This window comes from Rana temporaria, chromosome 7 (genome assembly GCF_905171775.1).
Source record: "Rana temporaria chromosome 7, aRanTem1.1, whole genome shotgun sequence".
Classification (NCBI taxonomy): Eukaryota; Metazoa; Chordata; class Amphibia; order Anura; family Ranidae; genus Rana; species Rana temporaria.
Genome location: NC_053495.1, coordinates 5,403,368 through 5,425,843, shown reverse-complemented (window position 1 = coordinate 5,425,843; position 22,476 = coordinate 5,403,368). Strand labels below are relative to the sequence as shown.

General features: G+C 48.0%; 1 protein-coding gene across 1 annotated transcript; it reads right to left on the bottom strand.

Moving 5' to 3' along the window:
* Nucleotides 1-2,221: 2,221 nt before the first annotated feature.
* LOC120944968 (hyaluronidase-2-like) lies at nucleotides 2,222-22,476 on the bottom strand. The gene is made up of 4 exons (XM_040358761.1): nucleotides 22,285-22,476; nucleotides 19,183-20,151; nucleotides 4,966-5,055; nucleotides 2,222-2,638 (listed from the first exon to the last, which is right to left on the bottom strand). Exons 2-4 carry the CDS (start codon nucleotides 20,128-20,130, stop codon nucleotides 2,231-2,233), a joined length of 1,446 nt encoding a protein of 481 aa, XP_040214695.1. The 5' UTR covers nucleotides 20,131-20,151; nucleotides 22,285-22,476; the 3' UTR covers nucleotides 2,222-2,230.

Genomic DNA, 22,476 nt, shown 5'->3' with positions numbered 1-22,476 from the left:
AAGTAGAACTATAGGCAACACTTTTTTTTGGATAGAGTAAGGGAGGGTTATAGCCCCTGCCAGTTTATTTTTTACCATCCCTGTCCCATTGTAGAGATTTCCCTTCACTTCCTGCCCCATAGCCAAACAGGAAGTGAGAGGAAATCTATGCAAATTAAGGAAATCCAATGCCCCCCCCCCCAGGCCCTAAGAACTAGTGTCCCCAATTTCAGGGCGGGACTTTAATAGAAATGGGTGTGGCCTTGACAGGAAGGGGTGGGTCATATTTAAATTAGGGGGTGCACGCATTTAGTCAGGCCTAGGGCAACACACAACCTGAATACACTACTGGTCACCTGACTGGCCGAGAGGTAGGGTGACCACGTGTCCCGGATTGCCCGGGACAGTCCCGCATTTTGCAGGTCTGTCCCGGGCACATTCATTCCAGGACAATACAGTGTCCCGGAATGAAACTGACACAGCCACCCCCCCGGCCAATCTGATGCCCCCAAAAAAGGGCGCCACTTCACCGCTTTACTCACTGACCATACTTGTCCTGCCCGGGAATGCCTGGAGGCAGGCCAATCCTGGGCAGGTGCACGGGGTGCAGCGCACCCAGGCGCCACAGAGGTCTCTCACCCTCTCCTGTACTACGTCTGCAGTCTCTGACCATCTCCTGTACTATTCTCTGACCATGTGGGGGCGCCAGAAATATTTCTGCACCCAGGCATCTGTGACCCTAGGATCGGCCTTGCCTGGAGGAGCACAATCCCTGCCCCCTGCTTGTGATTGGAGAAATCCTAAATCCCGCCTCTTGTGTCCAATCCCTGTGCTGTGATTCGTTACAGCACAAGCTGATTTTTGGGAAGGGAGGGTGTTCCTGAATGGTAGTTTGTAAATGTGGTCACCCTACCGAGAGGAGAAGCGATCCTATTGGTCGCCGCCACCGAGGAGGAGGAGGGAGGAGACGCAGGAGAAGCTGAGGAATAGGAGACGCAGGGTGAAGCCACCGCCCGCCGCCTGGAGGAAGCGCTGCCTACGACCTCGATGGGAATACGTGCAGGGCTGGTGACCGACCGACCGGTGGGGGGGTGGATTGTTTCCCCCCCCCCAAAAAAAAAATATACCACCAGCCGCCACTTCCCCCCTCCTAGCATTTCTGGCTGTGGCCATCTTGAGTAAGGGCTGATGATTCATGTAGCATTTACTTCCTGGCATCCATCTGCCTTTAGCTCAGACATGCAAGCAGGAGGGTGTGCTTAGCTGAAAGAACCCTCCTCCCCCCCTGAAGGGATGAAGGAATGAACTGTAATCCCCTAATCCGCATTCCGACAGCCTTCCAGACCATTGGTCCTGCATTGTATGTGATGACATCGGTGTGCAATCTTTTTGGGGGTGTCTCTACCAGCTTTGCACATCTAGAGAGGGACATTTCTCCTCCATTCTTCTTCTCTGTAAAATATCTCAAGCTCTGTCAGATTGGATGGAGAGCGTCTGTGATCAGCAATTTTCAAGTCTTGCCACAGATTCTCAATGGGATTTAGGTCTGGACTGTGACTGGGCCATTCTAACACATGAATAGGCTTTGATCTAAACCGTTCCATTGTAGCTCTGGCTGTACTTTAGGGTCGTTGTCCTGCCGGGGCTCAAGTCTTTTGCAGGTTTTCTTCTAAGATTGTCCTGTATTTGTCTCCATCCATCTTCCCATCAACTCTGACCAGCTTCCCTGTCCCTGCTGAAGAAAAGCATCCCCACCACATGATGCTGCCACCGCCATGTTTCACGGTGGGGATGGTGTGTTCAGGGGGATTTGCAGCGGCCAAAAAGTTGAATTTTGGTGTCATGTGACCAGAGCACCTTCCCCCACATGTTTGCTGTGTCCCCTCCCCCACATGGCTTCTCACAAACTGCAAACAGGACTTCTTATGTCTTTCTTCTTGTCACTCTTGCATAAAGGGCAGATTTGTGGAGAGACCACTAATAGTTGTCCTGTGGACAGATTCTCCCCCCTGAGCTGTGCAGCTACTCCAGAGTTACCATGCCCCCCCACACACACACACTTTTCACATATTTATTTGTATCATTTTCCTTCCACTTCACAATTATGTGACACTTTGTGTTGGTCTATCACATAAAATCCCAATAAAATACATTTACATTTTTTGCTGTAATATGACAGCCTCAGTTTGGAAGTCATTTGGCTCCTCCTTCTTGCGCTTCTTACATTGTCCCCCCCCCCCCCCGAGGATTTTCACCAGTCCAGAAGCACCAACAAGAGAACCATTACTATCCAGGACGGTACGGGGCCCCCGGTGGACCCCGAGGATTTTGTACCGTTGAACATGCGATCCTTAAAGCCGCAGGGAGAGTCCAGGTAACACTGACATTGAAAATGCGCGCGTAGAAATGTGATGTCCTCTGACGACAGCTGGCCCTCCGCCCACATTGGAAGGGACGCGTTGGACCCTGGGGGCGCCCGGACGATGCAGAAGTTGGCGGAGTTGAGGTGTAGGTAGGCATTGGTAGCGTTTTCTTTGCGCAGGCAGCGCCCGTGTCCGCCGCAGAGCGTCTGGCTGCAGAGGGAGGCCGCGGTGGTGACGTTCACGATGTATTGACCCAAATCTCCGTCCAGGTACGACGTCATGTTCTGGCAGGTTTGCTGCGGGGGAGGGGAAGAGAAACGGATTAGAAAATAACACTCAGCACACACCCGTCACCCTCACTAGAGCTCATCCCAGATTTCAGATGATGTTAACGCCTATCAGGCGTCCAATCATAGCAGAGGACAGGAAGAGAGGATGGGAGAAGACATTGAGGAGCATGAAGGACAGCGCTCGCTGCCCGCCGCCATCACCCGCTGCCCCGTCAAGACAGGGTAGGTGCTGGGCAGACAGCGGGGGGATACACTGGCAGCAGTTGATGGCACAGAGGGAGAATTTTATGGCACAGTGGGAGCATTTGATATGGCACAGTGGCGGCGTTTGATGGGCATAGTGGTGGCAATTGATGGGCATAGTGGCTGCGTTTGATGGAACAGTGGCTGCGTTTGATGGAACAGTGGCTGCGTTTGATGGCACAGTGGCGGCAATTGATGGGCACAGTGGTGGCAATTGATAGGCACAGTGTTTGATGGCACAGTGGTGGCAATTGATGGGCACAGTTTCTGCGTTTGATGGCACAGTGGTGGCAATTGATGGGCACAGTGTCTGCGTTTGATGGCACAGTGGAGGCAATTGATGGTTACAGTGGCTGCGTTTAAAGCATTGTGGCAGAAATTGATGGCATAGTGGCAGAAATTGATGGGCGCAGTGTCTGCGTTTGATGGCACAGTGGCGGAAATTGATGGGCACAGTGTCTGCGTTTGATGGCACAGTGGTGGAAATTGATGGGCGCAGTGTCTGCGTTTGATGGCACAGTGGCGGAAATTGATGGGCACAGTGTCGGCGTTTGATGGCACAGTGTCTGCGTTTGATGGGCACAGTGGCGGCAATTGATGGGCACAGTGGCGGCAATTGATGGGCACAGTGGCGGCAATTGATGGGCACAGTGGCTGTGTTTGATGGCACAGTGGCGGAAAATGATGGGCACAGTGTCTGCGTTTGATGGCACAGTGGAGGCAATTGATGGGCACAGTGGCTGCGTTTGATGGCACAGTGGAGGCAATTGATGGGCACAGTGGCTGCGTTTGATGGCACAGTGGTGGCAATTGGTGGGCACAGTGTCTGCATTTGATGGCACAGTGGTGGCAATTGGTGGGCACAGTGGGCCATATTCTCAAACAAGTTACGCCGGTGTATCTACTGATACACCGGCGTAAATCGAATTTCCCGCCGGCGTATCATTGTTTTGTATTCACAAAACAAGATACGCCGGATTTAGGCTAGGATCCGACTGGTGTAAGTCACTTACACTGTCGGATCTTAAATGTAATGCGCCGCCGGCCGCTAGGTGGCGTTTACGTTCAGGTCTCATTTGTTTATGCAAATGAGCCTGATACGCCGATTCCCGAACGAAATCGCGTTGCGTAACCGTCGCTTACGTCGTTTGCGTAAGCGTAAGGTTACCCCTGCTATATGAGGGGTAACCTTACGCCAGTCCCACGTATGCCATGTTAAGTATGGCGTCGGGTCCGCATCATCTTTTCCCGTCGGGTACGTCGTTTTACTAAGTCGTTCTTGAATACGACTTTACGTCAATGATGCACACGTCGGCGTCATTGCCGTTTTCCGTCGAGAACTGGAGCATGCGCACTGGGCTATTTTAAGCTCGGCGCATGCGCAGTTCGAACGGCACGGGGGCGCGCTTAATTTAAATACAAGCCGCCCCCTTGGAATTACGCGGGGATACGCCGGGCCAATTACACTACGCCGCTCCAAACTACGGAGCAAGTGTTTGGGGAATACAGCACTTGCTCCTGTAAGTTGGGGCGGCGTAGTGTAAATGGCTTACGCGACGCCGCCGCAGGAACTACAAGAATCTGGCCCTGTGTTTGCATTTGATGGCACAGTGGTGGCAATTGATGGGCACAGTGGCGGCAATTGATGGCATGGTGAGGCTGCAATTGATGTTTGTTTTTTTTCCCAGAATTTTTCAGTTTGTTTGTGCCCCCAAAAATTTGGAGCACCAGCCGCCACTGATTTATAGCCTACTGAGGCAGCATTTTCTGATGCAGATCATGTGTTCCGCTTTCACTGGCACCATGATTGTTCAATGTAAATGTTTTGGGGAAAGTGCCAGGGATCCATCTTTAGGGGGCATCAATGTCTACAGGAACAGCTGGAGGGAATCATAAATGGAAGTCTATTCATGTCTGTCATGATGGGTTTCCTTTAAGTAACAAGAGCAGAGGAAAGAGATGAATGGATGGGACAAGGGACAGAACTCCGGATCAGAACACACAATATGGGTCTTCATTCCGGATCAGAACACACAATATGGGTCTTCATTCCGGATCAGAACACACAATATGGGTCTTCATACACTCACCTTGTTCTTGGCGTATTCTGCATCACCCCAAAATATCACCCCCGCTGCCCCCTGTGCCGCACTCTCTCCGACGGTGGAGATGAGATCCATCTAGAGGCAGAAAATGCAAAAATTATTGGTTAGAATATAAAACTTTTAAAGCAAAAAGATCACATAGAAATATTCCATCCTGTCACCAAACCGTAAAGAAATGGCGCCATATAATGGAAACCTGGAGCAACAAACAAGGATGAAGTAAGGGTCCACATCTATGCATGTGTCTTACTATGTGCCTCCTAATGCAATATCCCTCCCTTACATTGGTGATCAGTGAGAAGAATGTCCCTTACATTGGTGATCAGTGGGAAGAATGTCCCTTACATTGGTGATCAGTGAGAAGAATGTCCCTTACATTGGTGATCAGTGAGAAGAATGTCCCTTACATTGGTGATCAGTGGGAAGAATGTCCCTTACATTGGTGATCAGTGAGAAGAATGTCCCTTACATTGGTGATCAGTGAGAAGAATGTCCCTTACATTGGTAATCAGTGGGAAGAATGTCCCTTACATTGGTGATCAGTGGGAAGAATGTTCCTTACATTGGTGATCAGTGAGAAGAATGTCCCTTACATTGGTGATCAGTGGGAAGAATGTCCCTTACATTGGTGATCAGTGAGAAGAATGTCCCTTACATTGGTGATCAGTGAGAAGAATGTTCCTTACATTGGTGATCAGTGAGAAGAATGTCCCTTACATTGGTGATCAGTGGGAAGAATGTCCCTTACATTGGTGATCAGTGGGAAGAATGTCCCTTACATTGGTGATCAGTGAGAAGAATGTTCCTTACATTGGTGATCAGTGAGAAGAATGTCCCTTACATTGGTGATCAGTGAGAAGAATGTTCCTTACATTGGTGATCAGTGAGAAGAATGTCCCTTACATTGGTGATCAGTGAGAAGAATGTTCCTTACATTGGTGATCAGTGGGAAGAATGTCCCTTACATTGGTGATCAGTGAGAAGAATGTCCCTTACATTGGTGATCAGTGGGAAGAATGTTCCTTACATTGGTGATCAGTGAGAAGAATGTCCCTTACATTGGTGATCAGTGAGAAGAATGTCCCTTACATTGGTGATCAGTGAGAAGAATGTTCCTTACATTGGTGATCAGTGAGAAGAATGTCCCTTACATTGGTGATCAGTGGGAAGAATGTTCCTTACATTGGTGATCAGTGAGAAGAATGTCCCTTACATTGGTGATCAGTGGGAAGAATGTTCCTTACATTGGTGATCAGTGGGATGAATGTCCCTTACATTGGTGATCAGTGGGAAGAATGTCCCTTACATTGGTGATCAGTGGGAAGAATGTTCCTTACATTGGTGATCAGTGAGAAGAATGTCCCTTACATTGGTGATCAGTGAGAAGAATGTTCCTTACATTGGTGATCAGTGGGAAGAATGTCCCTTACATTGGTGATCAGTGAGAAGAATGTTCCTTACATTGGTGATCAGTGAGAAGAATGTCCCTTACATTGGTGATCAGTGAGAAGAATGTTCCTTACATTGGTGATCAGTGGGAAGAATGTCCCTTACATTGGTGATCAGTGAGAAGAATGTTCCTTACATTGGTGATCAGTGGGAAGAATGTCCCTTACATTGGTGATCAGTGGGAAGAATGTTCCTTACATTGGTGATCAGTGAGAAGAATGTCCCTTACATTGGTGATCAGTGAGAAGAATGTCCCTTACATTGGTGATCAGTGAGAAGAATGTCCCTTACATTGGTGATCAGTGGGAAGAATGTCCCTTACATTGGTGATCAGTGGGAAGAATGTCCCTTACATTGGTGATCAGTGGGAAGAATGCCCCTTACATTGGTGATCAGTGAGAAGAATGTCCCTTACATTGGTGATCAGTGAGAAGAATGTCCCTTACATTGGTGATCAGTGAGAAGAATGTCCCTTACATTGGTGATCAGTGGGAAGAATGTCCCTTACATTGGTGATCAGTGGGAAGAATGTCCCTTACATTGGTGATCAGTGAGAAGAATGTTCCTTACATTGGTGATCAGTGAGAAGAATGTTCCTTACATTGGTGATCAGTGAGAAGAATGTCCCTTACATTGGTGATCAGTGAGAAGAATGTCCCTTACATTGGTGATCAGTGAGAAGAATGTCCCTTACATTGGTGATCAGTGAGAAGAATGTCCCTTACATTGGTGATCAGTGAGAAGAATGTCCCTTACATTGGTGATCAGTGGGAAGAATGTTCCTTACATTGGTGATCAGTGAGAAGAATGTCCCTTACATTGGTGATCAGTGAGAAGAATGTCCCTTACATTGGTGATCAGTGGGAAGAATGTTCCTTACATTGGTGATCAGTGAGAAGAATGTCCCTTACATTGGTGATCAGTGGGAAGAATGTCCCTTACATTGGTGATCAGTGAGAAGAATGTTCCTTACATTGGTGATCAGTGGGAAGAATGTTCCTTACATTGGTGATCAGTGGGAAGAATGTTCCTTACATTGGTGATCAGTGGGAAGAATGTCCCTTACATTGGTGATCAGTGGGAAGAATGTCCCTTACATTGGTGATCAGTGAGAAGAATGTCCCTTACATTGGTGATCAGTGAGAAGAATGTCCCTTACATTGGTGATCAGTGGGAAGAATGTTCCTTACATTGGTGATCAGTGGGAAGAATGTCCCTTACATTGGTGATCAGTGAGAAGAATGTTCCTTACATTGGTGATCAGTGAGAAGAATGTCCCTTACATTGGTGATCAGTGAGAAGAATGTTCCTTACATTGGTGATCAGTGGGAAGAATGTCCCTTACATTGGTGATCAGTGAGAAGAATGTCCCTTACATTGGTGATCAGTGGGAAGAATGTTCCTTACATTGGTGATCAGTGAGAAGAATGTTCCTTACATTGGTGATCAGTGGGAAGAATGTCCCTTACATTGGTGATCAGTGAGAAGAATGTCCCTTACATTGGTGATCAGTGAGAAGAATGTTCCTTACATTGGTGATCAGTGGGAAGAATGTCCCTTACATTGGTGATCAGAGGGAAGAATGTCCCTTACATTGGTGATCAGAGGGAAGAATGTCCCTTACATTGGTGATCAGTGGGAAGAATGTCCCTTACATTGGTGATCAGTGGGAAGAATGTTCCTTACATTGGTGATCAGTGAGAAGAATGTTCCTTACATTGGTGATCAGTGAGAAGAATGTTCCTTACATTGGTGATCAGTGGGAAGAAGGAGGAGGACACACCCTAGGAGCTCTCTGAGAGATCCAACCTTTTTTCAAGCCTGGGCCTTGCCTGCTAGCTTGGCCCAGGAATAATGCCTGATCCTGGGGGAGGCCCCGGGACGGATCCCCCTGATGATACGGGGCCTAGTGAGGAGGAGGTGGAGGATCTGTCTGTAGATCCAGGCCCTGCTGTGGATGCAAATGTCTTCAGTCAGAAGATCATTGATCGTTTTAGGGCGATTGGAAGAGCTGAAGAAAAACTTAAAATTTTAAAGGCTGAACACAAATCCTTCAAAATCAAATATTTCCAGGCCTGGAGTAAAAATCGTTTGGCCATGAAGCCTGAGTTGCAGGAATTGGAGGAAAAGGTAAAGGAACAATCTTTATTATTGGAAAAGCTGAAAGATAAAAGTGGAGAAAAGTTTGCTAATGAGAGGAGATTTGCCAGCCAGACAGCAAGTTCCAGGGACCAGCAACAGATAATGGATGACCCGGGCCCATCTGCCTCTGCACCTCTCCCTCCATGTCAGGGCTTGGAATCGCCGACGGCAACCAGCCAGGGGCTTGAGAGTGAGCATGGCACCCTGAAATGTATCCAGGAGATGGAGTCACCCCTGAGAGCAAACAAGCCTGCTTTTACAGAAGTCCCTGAAGCCAAGCCAGTACAGGTGGAGAAATGTCAGCACACCTCACTGTCTTCCAACATGTCTGCCCAACTTGCTGTGGTTGACGGTGTCCTGACTAAGGAGCAGAAAGGGAAGGCCTTGTGCAAAGTGCTGCCTGGAGTTTCTGCTGGGACCTGTAGTTCCTCTAAGTTTGCAGCACAAGGTATGCCTGTTACCAGCAATGAGATTGCCTCACCTGAGCCTCCCTGTGGTGGGGGAGGGGATCAGCATATTGCACCATGTGTAGTGGAAGAAGCAATGGAGGTTTCACCTGTTGCAGTGTCAGACCAGCCTGCACTATCCCCTGATGACAACCCTGTCCTGACAGAAGAGAACCGACCAGCTGAAGCTTCTACAAGCACAGCAGTGGGAACTGACACTGCTGGGAAGACTGCAGGAACTGTGAATATTCCAGCAAGTACTAAGAATGACAGTAATGATAAAACAATGGATGTGGTGGGTGGTGAAGGGGTTAATACTGCTGGGAAAAATAAAAATGACATTCCTCCCCCTGCTCAGCAGAGGAAAGACTCACTGACTGTTCAGACCAAATCTGTGCAATCGATATCTGCTACAAATGTGTCAGATGGTTCAAAACAAACCAATGGTTTATTTGCTGCGACCTACGCGTCAGTTTTGGGGGGTCGCACCAAGGAGGGTGGGGGGAATGGTACAAATGTTGGTGGTCACAATTTGGGGGGGTTTAGTGGGGGGATGGTTGGTGGGTATAAGCGGAGAAACGTGGTCCAGTTGAAGTGGGAGGGGGAGGGGACCCCACCAGTAAGGGGGAGGGTGGCAGAGTTGATCCTGGAAATGGGGTTCAAAGTCGCAGACATTTTTGCTTTGATTTGTCCCGTTGGGAGTTGGGAATTTGATTTGTCCTTTGTAAAACCTGAGGGTCTGGATTTATTTTGGGAACGTTTTAGGGGGCGCAGGGACCTTCCGCAGTGGAATGGTTGGATGCCAAAGGTGGTTTCCAGGCAGCCTCTAATAAAATCAGTGACGATCCTTGTGCGTAACGAATCCATCCCAGAGGCTGATTTGTTAGTATGGTTACGCCGATATGGCGAAGTCCTCGCTCCACTGCGGAAGGTCCTTGATCAGCATGGGATATGGACAGGGGCCTGGACAGTGTCACTAAAATTGGGGGTGCAGGGAAATGTTGTTCAACATCTGCCCTGTTCAGCCTTTCTGGGGAGGGATAGGCTGACCATTTTTTACCAGGGTCAGCCTAAGGTGTGCAATAAATGTGGTGACAAGGGCCATTTTGCCTCCACCTGCACCCGCAAGAAATGTTCTTTGTGCCAGGAGCTCGGCCATTTGGCTAAAGACTGTACTGACATTCGGTGCAATTTGTGCCAAAAACTTGGTCACCCGTACAGTCAATGCCCGGAGGCATTACATAACCTGCCAGGGTTGGAGGCTGAGCTGCAGAGGCTGGATAAGGAGGATGAGGCCACTGAAACTCTTGTTGTCCCTCCTGTGTCTGTGACATCTGTTTCTGTTCCCCCTAGTGATGTGGTCCCTGAGTCTGTCCCTCCTGTGTCTGTGACATCTGTTTCTGTTCCCCTTAGTGATGTGGTCCTTGAGTCTGTCCCTTCTGTGTCTGTGACATCTGTTTCTGTTCCCCCTAGAGATGTGGTCCCTAAATCTGTCCCTCCTGTCCCTAATCCATCTATTCGTAGATCCTCCAGACTGGCGGAGGCTGCTGGGGGGGCAGGTTTAGCGGATCTTCCCACTCAGCCTCCAGTCCCTGCCCCTCGGCAGCGCAAGCGTGGTCAGGGGAATGTGGGGGTGCTGGATGAGGGTGGGGCTGATGGAAGGGTGTCCGTACCCCATGTTTCACATTCCATTGATGGGGATTCGGATGAGGAGGGGTGGGAGAAGATTAGGAGGAGGAAAAAAATGAAGAGAAAGACAAGAAAACCGGTCGTCTCTTCCTCAGAGTCGGATCCAGGAGGGGTTCCCCTTGGTAACACCTTTAATGTGTTGTCAGGTGAAAAGATGTCTTTGTCTTCTTCTTTTTCATCTATGGATGAGTCACGTTGTTTGAAGAGAGCGGTTTCTGGTGATGAGAGTGTGGTGAAGGTCAAGAAACGACTACCCCAATCATCCTGATGGCAGTTCCCCCTCCGATAAAGGTGGCGACCATTAATGTCGCCAGCATTAAATCTGCAAGAGCTCGTGATATGGCCTTATTTTTGCTCAGCGAGTTTGATGCCGAGATTTTATTTTTGCAAGAGACCTGGCTCCATACTTTGGCCGATGTCCACCTGGCAAAAAGGGAGTGGAGAGGCGGTCCCTCCTTTTGGTCTCTTGCGGCTGAGCCCTGCAGCGGAGTTGCGGTACTTTTTGAAACCGATATGGTAACGCGCCGGCGGGTAATTGAGGTACAAATAGGTGGATGCATGGTGTTGGACGTTTCTTAGAAGGGCTGCATGCATAATGGGTGCGGGTTTGTATCTTGACCTTGCAGGTTTGTCTGGTGTAGTGGTGTGAGTTTGTATTAAGATTTACTTTCCTGGTGATTACATGATTTTTGCTTTGCTGTAAAGTCTTTTGTTTGAGAGCAGATTTGCTATATTTATTTTCATTTATGTAAATATGTGTATATTTATGTATATCTTATAGTGATTTTATGCTTTTTGTTTGCAAGACTTTTAATAAACAAAATTGGGAAGAATGTCCCTTACATTGGTGATCAGTGAGAAGAATGTTCCTTACATTGGTGATCAGTGGGAAGAATGTCCCTTACATTGGTGATCAGTGAGAAGAATGTTCCTTACATTGGTGATCAGTGGGAAGAATGTCCCTTACATTGGTGATCAGTGGGAAGAATGTTCCTTACATTGGTGATCAGTGAGAAGAATGTCCCTTACATTGGTGATCAGTGAGAAGAATGTCCCTTACATTGGTGATCAGTGAGAAGAATGTCCCTTACATTGGTGATCAGTGGGAAGAATGTCCCTTACATTGGTGATCAGTGGGAAGAATGTCCCTTACATTGGTGATCAGTGGGAAGAATGCCCCTTACATTGGTGATCAGTGAGAAGAATGTCCCTTACATTGGTGATCAGTGAGAAGAATGTCCCTTACATTGGTGATCAGTGAGAAGAATGTCCCTTACATTGGTGATCAGTGGGAAGAATGTCCCTTACATTGGTGATCAGTGGGAAGAATGTCCCTTACATTGGTGATCAGTGAGAAGAATGTTCCTTACATTGGTGATCAGTGAGAAGAATGTTCCTTACATTGGTGATCAGTGAGAAGAATGTCCCTTACATTGGTGATCAGTGAGAAGAATGTCCCTTACATTGGTGATCAGTGGGAAGAATGTTCCTTACATTGGTGATCAGTGAGAAGAATGTCCCTTACATTGGTGATCAGTGAGAAGAATGTCCCTTACATTGGTGATCAGTGGGAAGAATGTCCCTTACATTGGTGATCAGTGAGAAGAATGTCCCTTACATTGGTGATCAGTGGGAAGAATGTCCCTTACATTGGTGATCAGTGAGAAGAATGTTCCTTACATTGGTGATCAGTGGGAAGAATGTTCCTTACATTGGTGATCAGTGGGAAGAATGTTCCTTACATTGGTGATCAGTGAGAAGAATGTTCCTTACATTGGTGATCAGTGGGAAGAATGTCCCTTACATTGGAGATCAGTGAGAAGAATGTCCCTTACATTGGTGATCAGTGAGAAGAATGTCCCTTACATTGGTGATCAGTGAGAAGAATGTCCCTTACATTGGTGATCAGTGGGAAGAATGTTCCTTACATTGGTGATCAGTGGGAAGAATGTCCCTTACATTGGTGATCAGTGAGAAGAATGTCCCTTACATTGGTGATCAGTGAGAAGAATGTTCCTTACATTGGTGATCAGTGAGAAGAATGTCCCTTACATTGGTGATCAGTGAGAAGAATGTCCCTTACATTGGTGATCAGTGGGAAGAATGTCCCTTACATTGGTGATCAGTGGGAAGAATGTCCCTTACATTGGTGATCAGTGGGAAGAATGTTCCTTACATTGGTGATCAGTGAGAAGAATGTCCCTTACATTGGTGATCAGTGGGAAGAATGTCCCTTACATTGGTGATCAGTGGGAAGAATGTCCCTTACATTGGTGATCAGTGAGAAGAATGTCCCTTACATTGGTGATCAGTGGGAAGAATGTCCCTTACATTGGTGATCAGTGAGAAGAATGTTCCTTACATTGGTGATCAGTAGGAAGAATGTCCCTTACATTGGTGATCAGTGGGAAGAATGTCCCTTACATTGGTGATCAGTGGGAAGAATGTCCCTTACATTGGTGATCAGTGAGAAGAATGTCCCTTACATTGGTGATCAGTGGGAAGAATGTCCCTTACATTGGTGATCAGTGAGAAGAATGCCCCTTACATTGGTGATCAGTGAGAAGAATGTTCCTTACATTGGTGATCAGTGGGAAGAATGTCCCTTACATTGGTGATCAGTGAGAAGAATGCCCCTTACATTGGTGATCAGTGAGAAGAATGTTCCTTACATTGGTGATCAGTGGGAAGAATGTCCCTTACATTGGTGATCAGTGGGAAGAATGTTCCTTACATTGGTGATCAGTGGGAAGAATGTCCCTTACATTGGTGATCAGTGGGAAGAATGTCCCTTACATTGGTGATCAGTGGGAAGAATGTCCCTTACATTGGTGATCAGTGAGAAGAATGTCCCTTACATTGGTGATCAGTGAGAAGAATGTCCCTTACATTGGTGATCAGTGGGAAGAATGTCCCTTACATTGGTGATCAGTGGGAAGAATGTCCCTTACATTGGTGATCAGTGAGAAGAATGTTCCTTACATTGGTGATCAGTGAGAAGAATGTCCCTTACATTGGTGATCAGTGAGAAGAATGTTCCTTACATTGGTGATCAGTGGGAAGAATGTCCCTTACATTGGTGATCAGTGAGAAGAATGTCCCTTACATTGGTGATCAGTGGGAAGAATGTTCCTTACATTGGTGATCAGTGAGAAGAATGTTCCTTACATTGGTGATCAGTGGGAAGAATGTCCCTTACATTGGTGATCAGTGAGAAGAATGTCCCTTACATTGGTGATCAGTGAGAAGAATGTTCCTTACATTGGTGATCAGTGGGAAGAATGTCCCTTACATTGGTGATCAGAGGGAAGAATGTCCCTTACATTGGTGATCAGAGGGAAGAATGTCCCTTACATTGGTGATCAGTGGGAAGAATGTCCCTTACATTGGTGATCAGTGGGAAGAATGTTCCTTACATTGGTGATCAGTGAGAAGAATGTTCCTTACATTGGTGATCAGTGGGAAGAAGGAGGAGGACACACCCAAGGAGCTCTCTGAGAGATCCAACCTTTTTCAAGCCTGGGCCTTGCCTGCTAGCTTGGCCCAGGAATAATGCCTGATCCTGGGGGAGGCCCCGGGACGGATCCCCCTGATGATACGGGGCCTAGTGAGGAGGAGGTGGAGGATCTGTCTGTAGGTCCAGGCCCTGCTGTGGATGCGAATGTCTTCAGTCAGAAGAGCATTGATCGTTTTAGAGCGATTGGAAGAGCTGAAGAAAAACTTAAAATTTTGAAGGCTGAACATAAATCCTTCAAAATCAAGTATTTCCAGGCCTGGAGTAAAAATCGTTTGGCCATGAAGCCTGAGTTGCAGGAATTGGAGGAAAAGGTAAAGGAACAATCTTTATTTTTGGAAAAGCTGAAAGATAAAAGTGGAGAAAAGTTTGATAATGAGAGGAGATTTGCCAGCCAGACAGCAGTTTCCAGGGACCAGCAGGAGCCTCAGATAATGGATGACGCGGGTCCACCTGCCTCTGCACCTCTCCCTCCATGTCAGGGCTTGGAATCGCTGACGGCAACCAGCCAGGGGGTTGAGAGTGAGCATGGAACCCTGAAATGTATCCAGGAGATGGAGTCACCCCTGAGAGCAAACAAGCCTGCTAATACAGAAGTCCCTGAAGCCAAGCCAGTACAGGTGGAGAAATCTCAGCACACCTCACTGCCTTCCAACATGTCTGCCCAACCTGCTGTGGTGGACGGTGTCCTGACTAAGGAGCAGAAAGGGAAGGCCTTGTGCAGAGCGCTGCCTGGAGTTTCTGCTGGGACCTGTAGTTCCTCTAAGTTTGCAGCACAAGGTATGCCTGTTACCAGCAATGAGATTGCCTCACCTGAGCCTCCCTGTGGTGGGGGAGGGGATCAGCATATTGCACCATGTGCAGTGGAAGAAGCAATGGAGGTTTCACCTGTTGCAGTGTCAGACCAGCCTGCACTATCCCCTGATGACAACCCTGTCCTGACAGAAGAGAACCGACCAGCTGAAGCTTCTACAAGCACAGCAGTGGGAACTGACACTGCTGGGAAGACTGCAGGAACTGTGAATATTCCAGCAAGTTCTAAGAATGACAGTAATGATAAAACAATGGATGTGGTGGGTGGTGAAGGGGTTAATACTGCTGGGAAAAATCAAAATGACATTCCTCCCCCTGCTCAGCAGAGGAAAGACTCACCGATTGTTCAGACCAAATCTGTGCAATCGATATCTGCTACAAATGTGTCAGATGGTTCAAAACAAACCAATGGTTTATCTGCTGGGAGTTACGCGTCGGTTTTGGGGAATCGCACCAGGGAGGGTGGGGGGAATGGTGCAAATGTTGGTGGTCACAATTTGGGGGGTTTTAGTGGTGGGATGGTTGGTGGGTATAAGCGGAGAAATGTGGTCCAGTTGAAGTGGGAGGGGGAGGGGACCCCACCAGTAAGGGGGAGGGTGGCAGAGTTGATCCTGGAAATGGGGTTCAAAGTCGCAGACATTTTTGCTTTGATTTGTCCCGTTGGGAGTTGGGAATTTGATTTGTCCTTTGTAAAGCCTGAGGGTCTGGATTTATTTTGGGAGCGTTTTAGGGGGCGCAGGGACCTTCCGCAGTGGAATGGTTGGATGCCAAAGGTGGTTTCCAGGCAGCCTCTAATAAAATCAGTGACGATCCTTGTGCGTAACGAATCCATCCCAGAGGCTGATTTGGTAGTATGGTTACGCCGCTATGGTGAAGTCCTCGCTCCACTGCGGAAGGTCCTTGATCAGCATGGGATATGGACAGGGGCCTGGACAGTGTCACTAAAATTGGGGGTGCAGGGAAATGTTGTTCAACATCTGCCCTGTTCAGCCTTTCTGGGGAGGGACAGGCTGACCATTTTTTACCAGGGTCAGCCTAAGGTGTGCAATAAATGTGGTGACAAGGGCCATTTTGCCTCCACCTGCACCCGCAAGAAATGTTCTTTGTGCCAGGAGCTTGGCCATTTGGCTAAAGACTGTACTGACATTCGGTGCAATTTGTGCCAAAAACTTGGTCACCCGTACAGTCAATGCCCGGAGGCATTACATAACCTGCCAGGGTTGGAGGCTGAGCTGCAGAGGCTGGATAAGGAGGATGAGGCCACTGAAACTCTTGTTGTCCCTCCTGTGTCTGTGACATCTGTTTCTGTTCCCCCTAGTGATGTGGTCCCTGAGTCTGTCCCTCCTGTGTCTGTGACATCTGTTTCTGTTCCCCTTAGTGATGTGGTCCCTGAGTCTGTCCCTTCTGTGTCTGTGACATCTGTTTCTGTTCCCCCTAGAGATGTGGTCCCTAAATCTGTCCCTCCTGTCCCTAATCCATCTATTCGTAGATCCTCCAGACTGGCGGAGGCTGCTGGGGGGGCAGGTTTAGCGGATCTTCCCACTCAGCCTCCAGTCCCTGCCCCTCGGCAGCGCAAGCGTGGTCAGGGGAATGTGGGGGTGCTGGATGGGGGTGGGGCTGATGGAAGGGTGTCCGTACCCCATGTTTCACATTCCATTGATGGGGATTCGGATGAGGAGGGGTGGGAGAAGATTAGGAGGAGGAAAAAAATGAAGAGAAAGACAAGAAAACCAGTCGTCTCTTCCTCAGAGTCGGATCCAAGAGGGGTTCCCCTTGGTAACACCTTTTCTGTGTTGTCGGATGATGAGATGTCTTTGTCTTCTCCCTTATCATCTATGGATGAGGGGGAGTCACGTTGTTTGAAGAGAGCGGTTTCTGGTGATGAGAGTGTGGTGAAGGTCAAGAAACGACTACCCCAATCATCCTGATGGCAGTTCCCCCTCCGATAAAGGTGGCGACCATTAATGTCGCCAGCATTAAATCTGCAAGAGCTCGTGATATGGCCTTATTTTTGCTCAGCGAGTTTGATGCTGAGATTTTATTTTTGCAAGAGACCTGGCTCCATACTTTGGCCGATGTCCATCTGGCAAAAAGGGAGTGGAGATGCGGTCCCTCCTTTTGGTCTCTTGCGGCTGAGCCCTGCAGCGGAGTTGCGGTACTTTTTGAAACCGATATGGTAACGTGCCGGCGGATAATTGAGGTAGAAATAGGTAGATGTATGGTGTTGGACGTTTCTTAGAAGGGCTGCATGCATAATGGGTGTGGGTTTGTTTCTTGACCTTGCAGGTTTGTCTGGTGTAGTGGTGTGAGTTTGTATTAAGATTTATTTTTCTGGTGATTACATAATTTTTGCTTTGCTGTAAAGTCTTTTGTTTGAGAGCAGATTTGCTATATTTATTTTCATTTATGTAAATATGTGTATATTTATGTATATCTTATAGTGATTTTATGCTTTTTGTTTGCAAGACTTTTAATAAACAAAATTGGGAAGAATGTCCCTTACATTGGTGATCAGTGGGAAGAATGTTCCTTACATTGGTGGTCAGAATGCCACCCTTGATGGAATTCTAGTATGCAGGCATTATCTAACGGAAGGTCAATCAGTCACAGCTCAAGGAACCCCCAGCAAAAAATATTGATTTTAACTTAAGAAACAAGTGTCAGAAAAAGATTTGGGGGTAGATTCAGAAAGAATTTACGCCGGCGTATATATTGATACGCTGCGTAAATTCAAATCTGCGCCGGCGTATCTTCTTTCTGTATTCAGAAAGCAAGATACGCCGACATTAGCCTAAGATCCGACTGGCGGAATTCTCTTACGCTATCGTATCTTAGGGTGCATTCTCACGCTGGCCACTAGGTGGCGCTTCCATCGTTTTCAGTGTAGAGTATGCAAATTACCTAGATACGCCGATTGTTTGCGTAAGGCTTTTTACGGCGTAACGTTGCTCCTGCTTCTATGAGGCGCACGCAATGTTAAGTATGGACGTCGTTCCCACGTCGAATCCAATACGTCGTTGCTGCGTACTTGGGAGCAATGCACACTGGGATATGTACACGGACGGCACATGCGCCGTTCGTACAAAACGTCAATCACGTCGGGTCATCATAGATTTACATAAAACACGCCCCCCTTCCACATTTGAATTAGGTGCGCTTACGCCGGCCCCATTTACGCTATGCCGCCGCAACTTATGGAGCAAGTGCTTTGTGAATACTGCACTTGCTCCTGTAAGTTGCGGCGGCGTAGCGTAAATATGATACGCTGCGCCGCTGTAAGATCAAGCGCAGCTACCTGAATCTAGCCCTTGGACTTTAAGAGCCAGTTCACACAGGGGCGACTCGTCAGGTGACTCAGCCGCCTGACAAGTCGCACTCCACTCTATTCAATAGAACAAGTGGAGAGACTTCTCCACTTGTCTTACAAGTCATACAAAAACCTTTTTCTGCGTCACTCCGACTTTGAAAAAAGGTTCTTGTACAACATTAGGGGCGACTTGCATTGACTTCAATACAGAAGTAATTTTGCAAGTCGTCTTGAGATCGCCTTGCCGAGTCGCCCCCAAAGTCGTGCCGCCCCTGTGTGAACCCGGCTCTAAGTGGTTAAACTTCCCACATTTACACACCAACAAAAATTTGCTCTAAGAAGGAAGCGTTAGTTACAATGTTTCATGTTGTTACAAACTTGGAAAACTGCCCATTTTCTTTACACACAGAAGTTTATCCCTTTGATCTAAGAAGGAAGCGTTAGTTACAATGTTTCCTGTTAAAAACTTGGCAGACTGCCCAGATATTTTCTTTTGACGGCTGAGTGAGCAGAGAAGAACTCTCCACTTGTTATATGAAAGAATCGGCAAACTCTGTTGTTGGACTCCCCCATAGTTTTGCTTCACTGAACCCTTATTATACCATCCCGCTCCTTCGTGTAGGTCATGGGTCTTCAAACTACGGCCCTCCAGTTGTTCAGGAACTACAATTCCCATCATGCCCAGTCATGTCTGTGAGTGTCAGAGGTTTACAATGCCTCATGGGACGTGTAGTTCCGCAACAGCTGGAGGGCCGTAGTTTGAGGATCCCTGGTGGTGATCACTATTGGTAGAGAAGGAAGGACCTTTCTGCTGGTGTACATCGCTCATTGTGTTGTCTTACCTGGGAAAGAAGGTCGTTCTTTTCTTTGTAGGTGGGTCTTGCGTACACAAAAACAGGCAGAGAGTGACTTCTGTGTTGTGGTGCCATCCTCATGGCCTCTTTTACCCGGTAGCGGGCAAAGTTGCGACCATTCACGGAAGACCTAAGAGCGAAGTCTAGGTAGATGGAGGGATAAAGGGCGGTACTCTCCTTCCAAATCCACCATAATTGGTCATTGCGTGCCATCTCCACATCGGGGCACTGGCCAGTATAATTATCCCAGTTGGTTGAGTAGTCATAGTTGTGGCAGTCCGGGTACAGGTAGTACCCCCAGAGTTGGTTGGGTCGGAGCTTTTTGGCGTAAAGCAGCGTTTCTACCATGAACTCACGGGCGGATTTTTCAAATTGATTCTGAGCTTCCCTGTTCACCTTTTCGGCCGTCCAGTTGGCATATCGAGAAGCCACCAGCTGCCTGGAAGCTTGCCTGTATATGTCCATCATATTCCAGTTCCGAACCCAAATGGGTCGCCATTCCTCCCAGTCAATGACCCCCAATGCGGTTTTATTATCTGACGTCATGTATTTGTTAATCCCGAACAACATCTGGTCCAGGTGAGCCTGCAGACTGGCATTCTGGGGCACGCCTCCGTTGACGGAAACATTGTACTGGTTGTAGTAAGGGTAGAGCCCCAGGCGCTCCTTGTAGAAGAGGGTGAGATTCTGGCCCACAATTCCCTCAGTGGGTGTTGAGATTATGTCAAAAAGTCGAAGGTCAAGAGACGCATTGTAACGGAGCTGGCAGTTCTGAGTGGGCGCATTCCACGCCACCGTGAAAGGGCGAGCGCTGAACACGGGACGGACGGTGGGCTTCTGCGTGTCTTTGTTAGATGGCTGCACATCAACAGCCATGGTAAGGAGACCCCACAGGACCCAGGAGAGGACGACGAGGGTTGTCATTGAGAGCATCATGGAGACTGAGCTTGGAAGGACCTACAAACAGAAAACGAGAAACCAACAAGAAAAGGAGACACAACCGCAAGTGAGAGGAGATCTTACCAAGTGAAGGACATTCTGCCCTCCAGATGTCACCAGAACAGGTGACCACATTGAAAGGTTTACCCTCGCCTCTTCTTCTGTAATGCCACCTACACACGATCGGATTTTCTGTCGGAAAAATCTTGGATGGTTTTTCTCGACGGAATTCCACTTAAAGCTTGGCTTGCATACACACGGTCACACAAAAGTTCTCTGAAATTTCGACCGTCAAGAACGCCGGTGACGTGCCGAGAAAATTAAGTTTAATACTTCCGAGCAGACGATCGGAATTTCTTCCGTCGAAAAATTTGAGAGCCGGCTTTTGGGGGGGTGCAAACAATCTGAAAAATTCTGGACAAAAACCCATCAATTGCAGCCACTGTGCCCATCAAATGAAGCCATTTTGCTATCAAATGCTGCCCCTGTGCCCATCGAATACCACTAATGTTCCCGTCAAATGCTGCCACTGTGCCCATCAATTGCAGCCACTGTGCCCATCAATTGCAGCCACTGTGCCCATCAAATGCTCCCCCGTGCCCATCAAATGCAGCCATTGTGCTATCAAATGCTGCCCCTGTGCCCATCGAATGTCGCCACTGTCCATTAAATGCCACTAATGTTCCCATCAAATGCAGCCACTGTGCCATCAAATGCTGCCCCTGTGCCATCAAATGCTGCCCCTGTGCCCATTGAATGTCGCCACTGTGCCCATCGAACACCACTAATGTTCCCATCAAATGCTGCCACTGTGCCATCAAATGCTGCCCCTGTGCCATCAAATGCTGCCCCTGTGCCCATCGAATGTCGCCACTGTGCCCATCGAACACCACTAATGTTCCCATCAAATGCTGCCATTGTGCCCATAAATTGTAGCCACTGTGCCCATCAATTGCAGCCACTGTGCCCATCAAATGCTCCCCTGTGCCCATCAAATGCAGCCATTGTGCTATCAAATGCTGCCCCTGTGCCCATCGAATGTCGCCACTGTGCCCATCGAATACCACTAATGTTCCCGTCAAATGCTGCCACTGTGCCCATCAATTGCAGCCACTGTGCCCATCAAATGCTCCCCTGTGCCCATCAAATGCAGCCATTGTGCTATCAAATGCTGCCCCTGTGCCCATCGAATGCCACTAATGTTCCCGTCAAATGCTGCCACTGTGCCCATCAATTGCAGCCACTGTGCCCATCAATTGCAGCCACTGTGCCCATCAAATGCTCCCCTGTGCCCATCAAATGCAGCCATTGTGCTATCAAATGCTGCCCCTGTGCCCATCGAAGGTCGCCACTGTGCCCATCAATTGCAGCCACTGTACCCATCAAATGCTCCCCTGTGCCCATCAAATGCAGCCATTGTGCTATCAAATGCTGCCCCTGTGCCCATGGAATGTCGCCACTGTGCCCATCGAATGCCACTAATGTTCCCATCAAATGCTGCCACCGTGCCCATCAATTGCAGCCACTGTGCCCATCAATTGCTGCCACTGTGCCATCGTGAAACCTTAAAAAAGGAACTACACTGTATCTGAGCACCGCAAACCAAATTTTATTCATTTTTAATATTCAATGCAAACTCCCCCCCCCCCCCCCCTAGCATTTCTGGCTGTAAGGGCAAATGATTCATGTAGCATTTACTTCCTGGAATCCATCTGCCCTTAGCTTTGAGCATGCAGGCAGGAGGGTGTGTTCAGCTGAGAAAGCCCCTCCTCCCCTCCTGAAGACTGAAATATGGTTGAACTGGATGGACTTGTGTCTTTTATGTGACTATGTGAGACTCCTGGGATGAATGACAACCTTTGCCTAGGCATGGAAAGTAACTAAAGAAATGGTTAAAAAAAAAAATGTAAAACAAGTAAATAATATAAACCTCCCTATCTACGTAATACTGCGAGTAGCGTCCGGATTAATATAGTCAATGCTGATTGAGAGAGTGAAGTTCCACTTTAACTCTTTCTTGTCTCTGCTGAAAAATGTAAAATGAATCTATGTTGCAATCTCCTTCCCCATTAAAGAGATTTCCCTTCACTTCCTGTCCTCTGCCCCCCCCCCCCCCCCCGTCACGTGAACAAGAAGTGAAGCAATACAAACCTGACAGAGGTGCTAACCCCTCCGCTCTTGTAGAAGTTGCTCGTAGACTGATCCCCATCGGGGTGCTGAGTCCTGGTGGTGAGCCGAGTTCTGAGTCGTTCCTCGTACAGAGCAGACTCAATGAATCCCAGGAATGATTCTATGGCGTATCGGGAGGCGTCCCACCCCGGGCGGTTCCGGAGCTATTCTTAC